A 12,518-nucleotide genomic window follows, 5' to 3' on the forward strand; every position below is an offset into this window, starting at 1 on the left:
CTTTTCCTCTTGCCTAGTCATGCAAGCAATTTTCAACCTCTTGTAATTTATTTTTTTAAGCAAATTACAGCAAAAAAATTTTCGAAACTCCTAACTCCTCTTAGATTCCTACAGAAGCTAAGACTCGAAATTTTCTCTCCTCTTCGGAGCACGATTTTTTCGTTTCTCGAAATTAATTCGACACCTAATCACTCGAGGAGCACTATTTCTACCGTTCGAGAAATTTCGTTACACTTTTTTTTCGCTGCTACTAGCAACTGTTGCAACCTGCATGACGGATACACACACGCACATCCCTCCAGTGAAAAGTAGCAGCAAACTCGCTGTTACTTCTTCGGTTTTTCAGTTCCATTCAGCAAAATTTTCTTTCAAATTTTCTCAAAAAAAGACTTAGTTTTCAAAAACTGACTAAAAAATTATCGGTTCGCCTCCCTCGGACCACCGAAGTACGGGTGAAGCGAGAAACAAGAAAAAAACAGTACACTGGAGAAAACGAACGACGAAAGCAGGCAGAAGACGAAATAGAAGAAGAAGCAGCAGAAGAAGACGAAGAACGGAGCTCGCGCGATGCACTAACCAGTTTTTCACACAAAGAAGCACGAATCGACACTGAAGCACGAGCGAGAAAAAGATGAGATTTCTACCCATCGCTACCTAGCGAATAGAGCCGTTCGGGTGTGCCGAAGCGAATGCGAACACGCCGGTGTGTGTGTGTGTGTGTGATTATGTATAGTCGCCTTCGCCACCCGCTCGCATCGTATGTGGAACGGCATGAAGGCCTGGCCTGATGGGCAGCTACTGGATTTGAGCACCAACACACCGAACCGGCCTCGCAGCTGGAGTTTATGTAAATTTCCTATATACCACCACGGTACGCACCGTGGAACCGAGTGTGTGGCGAAGATGGGGCACGGAGCGCACGAACGAGGCACGAAGGCAACACAAAGCGAACGAGAAAAAACAACCTCTTTGTTATGTATTCATGGCGTGCTTCAGGAGGTTTCTTTGTTCACAGCTGAACCATATAGGACTGGTGGAGTGCAACAGGAGTGTGGTTTTGGGGTGTGGGGTGGTATGTATCGGAGGCAACCGAACGCACCGGCAACCGGCTTGGTACCGGTGCCGAAGTGCAAACGCGAACGTGGGAACAGGGAAAATGGTCTAGGTGTAAAGTAATGGTGGTGAATCGGCCCGGAGCCGGAGGAAATCGTGCACTTTAGCGAAGCCGAAGAGTACCATCATGCAGTCACGTACTCCGTTTGCCGCTTGGTAAAAAGCCTAGCAGCCCATCGGACGAAGCGGGGAGCCGAGCCGAGCGTTAGCACGAGCGGCCGTTTGTGTGTATTGGTTTAGATTATAAATAGGAGGCCCGGCTGCCGGCCGGGTTAGTTAGGTTCTTTCAATTGATCAAGTAACATCCTACATGAAGAGAAGCAAAAAGCGCCGAGAGCAATCACAGTTTTATCTAAAACTTGTCAGAGCAACCTACTGAACACAGAAAAATAACAAGTCAGAGAGTCGCTTTTCTGTCACGGTCGTAAATGAGCCAAGTACACACAACGTTGAGTTATTTTGTAAATTTTATCATTATTTAGTAGTAACCTAGTAGACTCTTAACAAATTGTCACCAAAAGTTACAAAGTTTTTGTCTGTGAAAAAAAGAAAAAAGAGGTAATAAGGAAGAAAACATCGACATTCTTGTGTGATATATAAAAAAATCCAGTTGGGCGCTGCTGAAATAGAGGAAAACCGAGTTTCCCGTTCCAAAATCGAGCAGCTGAAGCACTGGGAAGAAAATCGATGAAAAACGGAAAAGTGTGAGCCAAATCACGGAAGTTCGAACAGAAGAAGCAGTACGCCACGCAAGATATGCACGAGCGGAACTAACATTGTTCGATAGACTGTCGCGAATACTTAGGATTTTCAAATTATATTCGACATCCGAGACGGAGAGTTGAAAATCAATTGGAGCAACAATAATAATCACTACACAAAAAAAAAAAATACAAATGATTATTTGAAACGAGCAAAAAAGTAATATTTAAAAAAAAATTACAAGTTAATGAAAAAAAGTGATAATCAAGTGCTGTGAATTACAAATAATAAATTTTAACCGTAAGCTATAAAGTAAGCGAAAAAAAGAAGTCGATACACAAGTCCTTGCAACGGAGCGAGAAGAAACGTGAATAAATAAAAAAGCAAGCCAAACGAAAGAAGTCAAGCGAAAAGCATAGTGAACGCTTAACAAGAGCACCAGTGAAGCAAACATCTCCCTTGTATTTATGAGTGCGAATTTTGCTGCCATTGACGATCTGGTTGAAGAGTTTCTGAAAATGGAACTCATTTCCGTTCCTCCGTATCCAGGCCAATTGGGTTATCTAGGATCAAACAAAGTCAACGGTAAGTACTCGCCAGCAAATCTCATTTTCATCCTTAACGGCTTCCACGACGGTCACTCTCTAGAAGAAAAAAAAAACCGAACCCCTAAATCCAGCTTGAGCGAGCACCCTCGACTCGACCCCCTCGACCGTTTTTACTCTCACCCTTATTTTCGCACTGGACACACACTGCCGAGAGTGTGTATTTCGAACGGGGGGCGACGCGTAACAAAACTCTGAAATCATGTTACATCACTCTCCCACCACCCCCCCTCCCGGTCCAACGAACACCCTACTGAAGCGACTTGCAAACCAACTGTTTTGAATAAAGTATCAAGTTTTATTCACTGTTGCTAAGTGAACTTTCTCGAATCTCGAAGCCCGAGCCAGTGAGCGAGCCAGTCTTCCGCAATTGAGAGTGCGAGTGAGTTAGTGTGAAAGAGAGAGAGAGACTAGATTGCTTGTATATAGAATGTACACTAAATTGTCACCAGCATATAGGAGCGAGCGAGAGAGATCAAGCGCCCGCGAATGACCTCCCACACCACCCTCTTCGAGAGCGGAACGAATGAGAAGCGAAAGCGGAATCGCCGAAAACATATGAGCCGCTCTGCCGACACAAACAGCTGATTGCGAGTCGGTCGAACGGCTGACTGGATCGGTCGCTGTCTGCTGCTGCTGCTGCCGTGTCTTCCATCCATACATTCGCTCTCGAACCGTTGACCGTGCAACACGTCGATCCGCTTGCGCTCCACGGTTGGCAGCAGCAGCAGCATCAGCAGTAGTGTGTGCGTCTCTCTGTCTGCCCTGGTGCCGAAACGCGCAACAAACAAGCAGCAAACTTCAAGCTGGCTTTACCGGTGGTGGAAACTTATCTCGAACTGCTCGTGGGCTGTCTTCGTTCGCGAATGTGTTACAACTGTAATGCTGATTTTTTTTTTTCTTTTATCAATTAGTAGTTTTTTTGCTGTAATGAAATTTACAACATAGAAGATAGTTAGTTTTTGCTTCGATTGGAAATACCGCTACAGCGGTAAGATATTTTTGCTTCCAGCAAAAACAGCTGTTTTTCGCTGTGCTCTCCTTTTTTTTCCTCTAGCTTCGAGACTCGCTCGCTTTGTGTGTCGGTGCAATAATGGCCGCTGAAAATCGATACCGTTTTCGCTTTCCGTTTTCCCGAGCGGGAGGGAGCCTTTCCTATAGCTGACGTGGAGTTTTCCTTTCGATTTTTCATCAGCTGATTTTCTCTTCTGGCCATTAGAGCATTAGCTCGTACTCTCGCTCTGTCTTGCTTTTTCTCTCTGCGGTTACGGTCGGTCACGATGCTGGTGGGCGAAAATCGATTGAACCGTGGTATCAGCCGGTTTTCCGTGTGTGTTTTGCGTGTCAGACCACACCGCAGCATCAGCAGCAGGAAAGGAAAATCGATCCGGATGTGGTGTAGCACAGCATTTGAATATTTTGTGCACCTCGTCGCCGGTGGTTGTTTCGCGATGGTGCTGGGCTGAGTCACTTGAAAAAACCAAAAAAAAAATAGCCGGTCAGTATCGTGTTCCGTGGTGAAATTGCTGCCCCGTTCCGTGATAGAGTGAAGAGTTTTTTTTTCTGTGGTTCGATTTAGGAGTGACAGCCGTAGAATTAGATTTTTTTGTGGTGAAATGAAGGCTGATTTTGGTTCTGTTTTATTTTCTGTGTGCAGATTTCCGAACACCGTTGATGCCGATTCCGGCTAGCAGTAACAAAACCTCCAATCAACGCCATCAGGCGCAGCACCAGCAGCAGCCGAGCAGTCAGCAGGTCGGTCAGCGCAATCATCATCACCATCACCACCACCATCACCATCATCACTACCCGGCGTCGCAGGAGAACCAACCGGAACCGGCGACGATAGCGCTAACCGCGTCGCCCCACGAAGATGCCCTGCAAGCGCTGGCCGCCCGGCTCGAGTCGGAATTGCGCACTGCCAAGAGGCGGCATTTAGTCTGCACCGAAGTATTACTCCCAGCCGATCTTCTGCCCCGGATAGCATCCCAGATGTTCGAGCTGTCCGAGAAGGAACCCTGCGGCATCCGAGGTTGCACGGTTTACATCGAGTTCGAGGACGAGCCGGACAATAGCAGGTGAGTTTTCGTTCCGAGAATGCTGACGAAAAAAAAAATCCGTTCAGCAAATAATATCTTGAAGTGAGGCTAAAATTTCCTCTTCCTTGCTTTTTTCGTTTTTTTCCACCAGACGGATCGCAACGATGAAAACCGATCCCACGACAGTATCCACCTTTGAGCTATATCTTACTCTTCGGCAAGACAGGAGCGGTTGGACTTCAATCTTGCCACAGTTTCTCAAGTAAGTATTCTAAAAGCCATCGATTTTACAGTCAATAGAAAAATACCCTACATCTCCCCCCTTAATAGATTACTAACGCAATCCGTTTCCTTCCTCTCTTTCGTTTCCACAGAAATCTGGCCCGTGGCAGCACAATCATGATCAGTCCGGAGTTCGCGTTGACCAAGAACAAACTGTACCACACGTACTCCGACTAGAGCTCCTGCCTGACCTGTGGGGTTCTCTTTCATCCACCGCCAACCCATCGTCCCCGTCGTCGTCGTCGTCGAGAGAGCAAACTAAAGGTAGGAACGATTTTTCCAACTCTTTCCAACCAAAAAAAAAAAAAACAAACAAACATCTGTGAGATAATTGGGAGAAAAACAAACAAGTCAAAGCCTTCCGCCCCAGCGTTGTCCGCTAGAAGCGGACCTCCGAAGGAGGCACTCGAAGGGCTGCGTTACGCTGCATGAAAACTACAAAACAACATCTATTTTTTAAGTATTTAATACACATGAAAAAAAAATTCGGCGCATCGTGTGAGGGCAAACTAGAAAACCCAGAACAAAGTATATATATTAAAAAAAAAAAGAAAAAAAACAAACAAACAACCAAGTGATGTTAATGTGTAGATGATGCTAAAACTAAACATTTCTGTATATGTAGCCAGCCAGCATGCAAAAAAAAAATCTCTCGTCTTTTTTAATTTTTTGTGTATAGCAAGGAAAAAAATAAAAAATGATACAAAGATACAAATAATTCGTCGCCATTGTGAGAGTTTCGAGTTTAGGAGAAAGACGCAACAATAAAAAAAAAGAGCGCAACAAAACCCTGTGTATAGGAGAAAGCTGGAGACAACGTCGATCAGAGAGAGAGCAGTAGCAGAACCATTTTCGTTTTTCGTTGTCGGTGTTGAACAGTCAGAAAAGCCTTGAATTTAATTATCACAGAATATAACTGGAAAAATTGGATAAAACACTCAAAAAAAATGCATTGTAGTAGTCGTCGTTTTATGCGAAGATCTTTTTTTGCGTTACTTTCGGACTGAATTTTGAGCTATTTCAGTTAGGTACGCTAAGTTTTCCTCACACGCACTCGGAATTGGACTAACTTTAAACTTTGTTTGTTACACGTTGACATTTTTTTTTAACTGTCAGTAGGATTTTAAAATTATCGAATCGTTTTTCGAATGGTTGTTTGTACTAAGGAGAAGCTTAGTAGCAGTTACCGCCTTCACTGATTTGTTCCGTTTTTTTCTATTAGATCTTTTGAACGATTGTTTCGGGATGTAGAATGTTCCTAAAATTCAAAATTTGCAAAACTTCAAAATCAAAAGCAGCAAGAGCGGTGGTTTAGAAAGATAGGACGAAAACAGGCGGTCCGGAAGAGTTAGGAAGAAACCGACAAAGCATTTGTGAGTAATCTTTTTATCAAAGGATTTTTAAGATTAAGCCAGAACTTATCATATTTTTTGAAGGATATTTTCCGTGTCTTCGTCTCTGTGTATAAATTAATGATTAACTATGAGCAGATGAGCGGGAATTTGTGATATTTGCGCTAATTAAGAATTCTGTTCTGTTCTCTTTTTTGCAAGCAACACAATTCAGTAAGAGATGGGCCCAAAAAATGCCCACAAACCGATATTTTCTTTTTTCTTCTGTAAAGTTCTTTTTTGATCTCAGATTAAATAATCGAGTAGTAGTAATCATGAATTATCCATACAAAACAGCTGATAAAAAAGTAACGGTTTAAACAATAGTAACGAATGGCTTGTTGATTTGCGTTCTGCAACAGCAACAACAACCACAAAAAATACTTACACACAAACACTCACAGATATATCAGAGACTAATCATCAAATTAGATGCTGTGGAACAAAACACAAATATCAATTATTAAAAACCCTCCTTTTCTACCGTAAAACTTCTAAAAAAAGGAACCGAGCACACATAAACCGATTTAAAACTTCATCTTAACCACAACACGATAAATGGTTTTCAAATTATCCCACAAACCGATGCTGATCTTTAATTATCATTAACTATTACACTGTCATTGTTTGTTACAGCAAGTATATATTGAATATATATATCTATACGTGTCTGTAGTAGTTATCAACAAATTATTAATATATAACGTATAAAACCACAAAAGCCGTAAACCTTAACAAAAAAAAATTGTATAAATTGAGCGATTAAATACTCAAAACAAACAATTTGAACCCATTTTCAAACATCTTTACCAATTCTGTTGTTAGAAAACCAATGTGAAATGATTATGATATAGTACATAATCGAACGCGACAAGTCTCCACCAGCAGCGGGCGCCCCCCTCTTAATCCAGCTCCAGTTAACCCCCCCCCCTAAATCAATGGCAAGCGGTGTGTAAAATCAGTCCAACATTCTGGGGAAAATTCGTCTGTTTTTGAAACGAGTTTACCGCTACACGCAAAAAAATTACTCCAGCAAAAAAACTGGCACGGTCGTCATGAACATCACGCAGGAAAAGAGCACCTTATAAAAACTTGATCAGTTGAAGAATTAACCGCCTTTTCGGACGATAAAGTGAAATGTTTTTACCTCCCGGCTTGCTTTCGATTTACGGGTTAAATTAATTGAAGCTGGAAGGGTGGGAAAACCACCCGCTTCTGGAAATGATTTATTTCTCAACCCTGCCCTCCCCCTACCCATAACAACGTCGCCTTCGATTTCGCGAGCTGTCCCACCATTGTGATTTTTAGGTATAAGTTTATAGGCCGGTCAGATGGATAATGAAGCGCTACCCGACCGTGGTCTCGCGGCTCGACCAGTTTGGAGCGAATCGATCGGAGTAAAAAAAGCAGAAATTCGATACAATAATATGATAAAGAAAAGAAAAAAAAAATAATGAAGAATCGTGATTAGGGAGTGAGAATTTGATGGAGGAAAAAAATCGCAAACAAACCCGCTCTCAATGAGAATGAATATTATTATTACGAAAAAAAAGTGGATAAGTGAAATGTTTGATACAAAAAAATGTGTGTGTGTTTTTCTATATTTATATATAATATATATCGTAAAAAAAGTAAACAAAAAACAAAATTTAAAGTATTAGGATTTTCAAATTCAGTGAATCGTAACAAACAAAAAAAAAAAAACAGAGCAACAATTTTTAAACAAAACCCCCGCGCGAAACCCCTTCTGCTTTTTCTTCACCTTCAAACGTTTGCAATCAACCCGTACTAATTGAACAGATAGGTCACAAAGAAGCAGAAAAACACTAAACGGTCTTTATTACAGCTGTACTGTCCCACTTTCATATTTATTGCCCCATCCTTGACATTCAGAACGAATCATAAACAACACAAAAAAGCCCATCATTATTAGTTGGATAATTGAACAACGAAATTTTTCCCTTTCCGACTAGCGGAAAGGGTTTCCGATGTTTTCGTTCTTCCGGTCGTTTTTTTTTTCGAAAGCGGCCGGAGAAGCGAACACTATTCGGAAGCGAATAAAATCTCGTTTCACTAAATTTCTCAAAAATGTGATAAACTCTTAGTTGGACAAGTGAAAATAATAATAATAATAATATTAATAATAATAACAATATTGATAAACATAGTAATAACGGTTATGATCAAAACATTTAGAAAGAAGCGAAATCCATATCCCAGATCATGCGACAGAGCAGAGCAGGCAGAGAAAAAGAAAATAGTTGTAAAACTCAAACATTGAACATAAACAAAGCAAAAAAAAAAAACGTAAAAAATACTTTATGCATGTATTAGTAGTTTTTCGTATACTTATCAATGAGAAAAGCAAACAAAAAATAGAAACATAAAATCATAACAATATCATAAACATAAATGAAGAAAAATCCATAAAAAAAATCTAAAATTTTCGTTTCGTTTTGACAAATTTTGGAGTGGCACCGCAGCCCCCCTCCCCCTTTTTTTGTGCGACCCAGAGCGGCGCGCACCCCTCGGAGCAGGGGGTGAGGGCCACTCCGCCGAGAATAAACTGTTTTAATTTCCCTTGTATTAGTAGTACTAGCGGAAGAGAGAAGCACAACGTGATCAAGTAATGTTAAAGAAGAAAAAAGAGGACTAAACCTTACAAAAAATACATGCTTAATGTGTATATGTGTACCTATACATATATATATATATATATATATTCAAATGAAAAAAAAAAATACAAATCTTTGTAGACTGTTAAGGATTTAATCTCGTTCATATCCAGCAGCAGCAGCAAACGAACAATACAAATTATTACACACAGACACAGACACACACACACACTCGTGTAGGGTAGAAGTTTTTTTTCTCTCACCTTTGTTTATTTCTATTGCTCCTGTATCAAACAATAGGCAACGTATTTTACTTTGAAAAAAAAAGCATCTCGTGAGGGGTTTCCGAGCACTCACGAGCGCGCTCTCGCGTGCGCGTATTTCTCTCCTTTCTAAACGTTTTGTTTCACTCGACTGCTCCCTCATCCGTGCGAAATAGAGAGGAAAAATAAACCGATCGTGTACAAATATAATGGATAATAATTGTTAATTTTTATTAGCTAGGATTGGTAGGATTTATACTATAGGTGTAGCACGCGAGCGAGCGAAGAAAAAGTAAACCCTTTGTTTTACAACAACTTTTATGAGAAATGAAGAAACACACGCACTCAACCCCGCGTCTCAGTTCTGGTAACAACGCGCCTAGTTGAGTCGTCGTGTGTGCTCCCGATTTCGAAAGAGTAAAAGAGAGCGAAAGCGAATTTCATCATTGAATTTTGACATTTGTTAGTGTGATCTTATCAGTAGTGTTTTTTTTTGTGCTCTCCTTTTAAATCTGTTTTTATATTTTTTGTCTTATAAATTCAAAATACAAAACACAAAGTCATAGTCATTTGTTTATATGTTTACTTTGTTATTTAGTCATGTTCATTTTTTTGTTTTTTATTGTAAATGTTTACACCTAAGTCGATTTGCATACAAGCAAGAATTTTCTATCTTGACAAGGAGGAAAACTCTAATAATGCGTGATATTTGTGATTAATGAACGAACGCGACCACGAGCAAGAACAAAAAAAAGTAGACAATACAACAGGCGAGAGCGAGCGAAAGAGAAACCCCTCAGCGCAAGCGCGAGTGAGCAACTCGCGAGTTTTTTTTTTGTTCTGTTCATAGTTGATACAATAATCAGTATTTCAGTTCGCAGTTCGTTTGTCATTTTGCTTTTCTTTTTTTTTTTCCTTTTGTGGTACATAAGCGAAACGATTTAGTAATAACCACTCGAATCCGCTCCTTTTGCGGAGCGAACGTTAATATCTCCTAAGTTGTTTCCAGTGCTTTTTGGCCTTTCGTTGTACCGGCCGAAAAAAGCTAGGAAGCAGGACAAGCAAATTCGAGCCAAATTTTCATTCCAAGTTTTATTGCCGATGAAACTTTACTGAATTTGGTTGATTCGCCCTTCGTGACATTGCGCGGATCCGAAGGTCTCGGGTAGTTTTTGCAACCGAACAACTTAAGCAAAAACTTAGCTACTTAACTGTTAGACGGTTGGCGAAGATCCGCGATAGTCGATCTTTGAGAATGCACGAAGGAAACCGAAAACTGAACAGCTACACACAACAAAACGAGAACGAAAAGCGAGTTTTTGTTTTAGGTTAGGTTTTTGAATTAACTAGGTATCTACATTTAACGATAACAGAGAAAGAAACGAGCAGAAGAAAAAGAAAATCATTTTTTTTATTGTGCAGGAAAAGAAAATTGCGAAAAAGAAGAGAACATTTGTAATGGCAAGAAAAATACAAAACAAAATATTAAGTGATAGTATCTAAAAGTGATAATAATTAAGAAACAAAAAAGTAAGAATAACAATTATAATCAAGCAAGAAAATACAAATAATATTAATTCTAATGAAAACACATTAATTATTATATCATTTGTAACAACAACAGAGAAAAACGAAAATGTGTAAGGCATACCAATGGAAAAAAAAACAGTAAATATAGGAATCCACCGTTTTAAAAATAATATTTTCTCTTTCTGTGGACAAAACATTGAAGCAAACGCAAATGTTTTATGAAGAAAAATACGAAATACGAAAACATACAATAAATAAAAATCTCAAAAGTGAAAAATGAAAACAAACTGCCTTTTTTTTATTTCTCTTGCGGTTTCAGCGGTTCCCTATTTATTTGCATCTTCGCCTTCGTCGCACTCTCTTCGTTTTTTTTGCGCTTGTCCCCCGCGGGTTTTGGTTTCACCGTTCGTTTGCTTCGGTTGCTGTTTTCTCCTCGTTTTTTTCGACCCACCGGTAATCGTAATCCATCGGGGTCGTAATCCGAACCTTGTGTTGTGCTAGTCAGTCAATCCGAAACGTGAAGTGAAAATTTTCCAAATCAAAAGAGAGTGCCTCCGACCTGAATGCGAATTACGTGGACGAAGGAAGTTTGTTTTTTTTCGAAATGGTTAGCTATTATCAGAACCATGGAAAGAGAGAATATTGCAACCAGTCGTACAAACTATCATACACATACATACTTACACAAAACATACAAACCGTTCGGTGATTATGAAAGAGCAATTTTCTATGGAGACAGCTTTTAGTCGTCGTCAACTCAAAAAAAAAAAACTTATTCTATTTGTGCTCTCGTTCGAAGAGAGCGAAGAAGAAGCAAACCCAACAAAACAAACAAAGCTAGCTAGTAAGTTTGACAGAACAAACAAAAAAACTACTCCTAGAAACTAATTGCTGAATGCAAAATGCAAATAATGGAAAGCAAAACAATTTCCGCTTAAAGCAAGCGCCATGTGAAATCTAAATGTCGATAACGAAGCAAGCTTCGTACCCATGAAATGAAGATACAAATTTGTAGCTCGTAAGATTCGATCACTCGATTACTATTAAGTCAAGGGCAAACCTGATAACTACAAATCATTACCTATATTTACTTCTGAGTTTACTTAAGTCTGCTGATATCCCATTGTAAGTCATTGAAAAAAATGTTTTTCTTGTGAGAACTTTTTTTTAAAACATGAAAACCAAGAAATTCTGTGAATTTAAACAGTGGAAAAGAAGAAAAGAATACAAATTTTATATCGAACAAAATAACCCAAACCGTTTCCATTCGAGAACAATCCGAACTGCCATTGAGTCTACCGTCACGAGCCATCGCGACTTGTTGTTCTTTCTTTTTTTTTTCTCGTTGCTGGTCCCACTCACTTCATGTCGGCAGCAAGGTCTTCTCTGTGGTCCTAGTGTCAACAATCACCTCATCTGGGTTGTTGGTCTAACCGAAAGCGGAGCGGCGATCATTTTAATAACCAAAACGTGTGTATGTGTGTGTTTTTTTTACATGGATTCTTCGGAATTTTCCGTTCAAAACCAGTAAATATTCTCACCTCCTAAGTAATTATGGCTAGGAAAAAAGCTTCTACAGTGCAACCACTCACATTTTTTCCGTAACACCTGCGGAATGTTTATTTTATTCTCAAATTTGTATACTCCTACTAATGAGGACAAACTGTAGAAAAGAGCCCAACAACTTACGGGTGGCTACACTGCATTCGATGTTGGACCGAACTCGTAAACCACCATCATCACAACTGGTGATCGATCATTTGATCGAGCGATAAATAGAGGAACGTGTTTGGGTTATTAGCGAATTTACATGGTGCAGTGCATTTTGGGCTGTTTGGCTTGGGGCAATTTCCAGTAGATTGCACTGGTCAACAGTGACTAATATGGAAGCGGTAGAAGACTTACATTTTCTGGCAGTAAAAATCTAGAGTAAAATATAATGATGTAAAACATAGAAATGTTTGTCAATTAAAACTCA

General features: G+C 39.9%; 1 protein-coding gene across 2 annotated transcripts; it reads left to right on the plus strand.

The window, feature by feature from the left end:
• Positions 1-1,375: 1,375 nt before the first annotated feature.
• On the plus strand, positions 1,376-11,791 carry LOC129725607 (protein scylla-like). Of its 2 annotated transcripts, none has more exons than XM_055681619.1 (4): positions 1,376-2,400; positions 4,078-4,498; positions 4,611-4,721; positions 4,834-11,791. In XM_055681619.1, the coding sequence occupies exons 1-4, from the start codon at positions 2,283-2,285 to the stop codon at positions 4,916-4,918; spliced, it is 735 nt and encodes a 244-aa protein (XP_055537594.1). In that variant the 5' UTR covers positions 1,376-2,282; the 3' UTR covers positions 4,919-11,791. The 2 variants fall into 2 exon arrangements, with proteins under 2 accessions (XP_055537594.1, XP_055537595.1); XM_055681620.1 differs by lacking the exon at positions 1,376-2,400 and adding an exon at positions 2,505-3,299.
• The last annotated feature ends 727 nt before the right edge of the window (positions 11,792-12,518 follow it).

This window comes from Wyeomyia smithii, chromosome 2, assembly GCF_029784165.1.
Source record: "Wyeomyia smithii strain HCP4-BCI-WySm-NY-G18 chromosome 2, ASM2978416v1, whole genome shotgun sequence".
Classification (NCBI taxonomy): Eukaryota; Metazoa; Arthropoda; class Insecta; order Diptera; family Culicidae; genus Wyeomyia; species Wyeomyia smithii.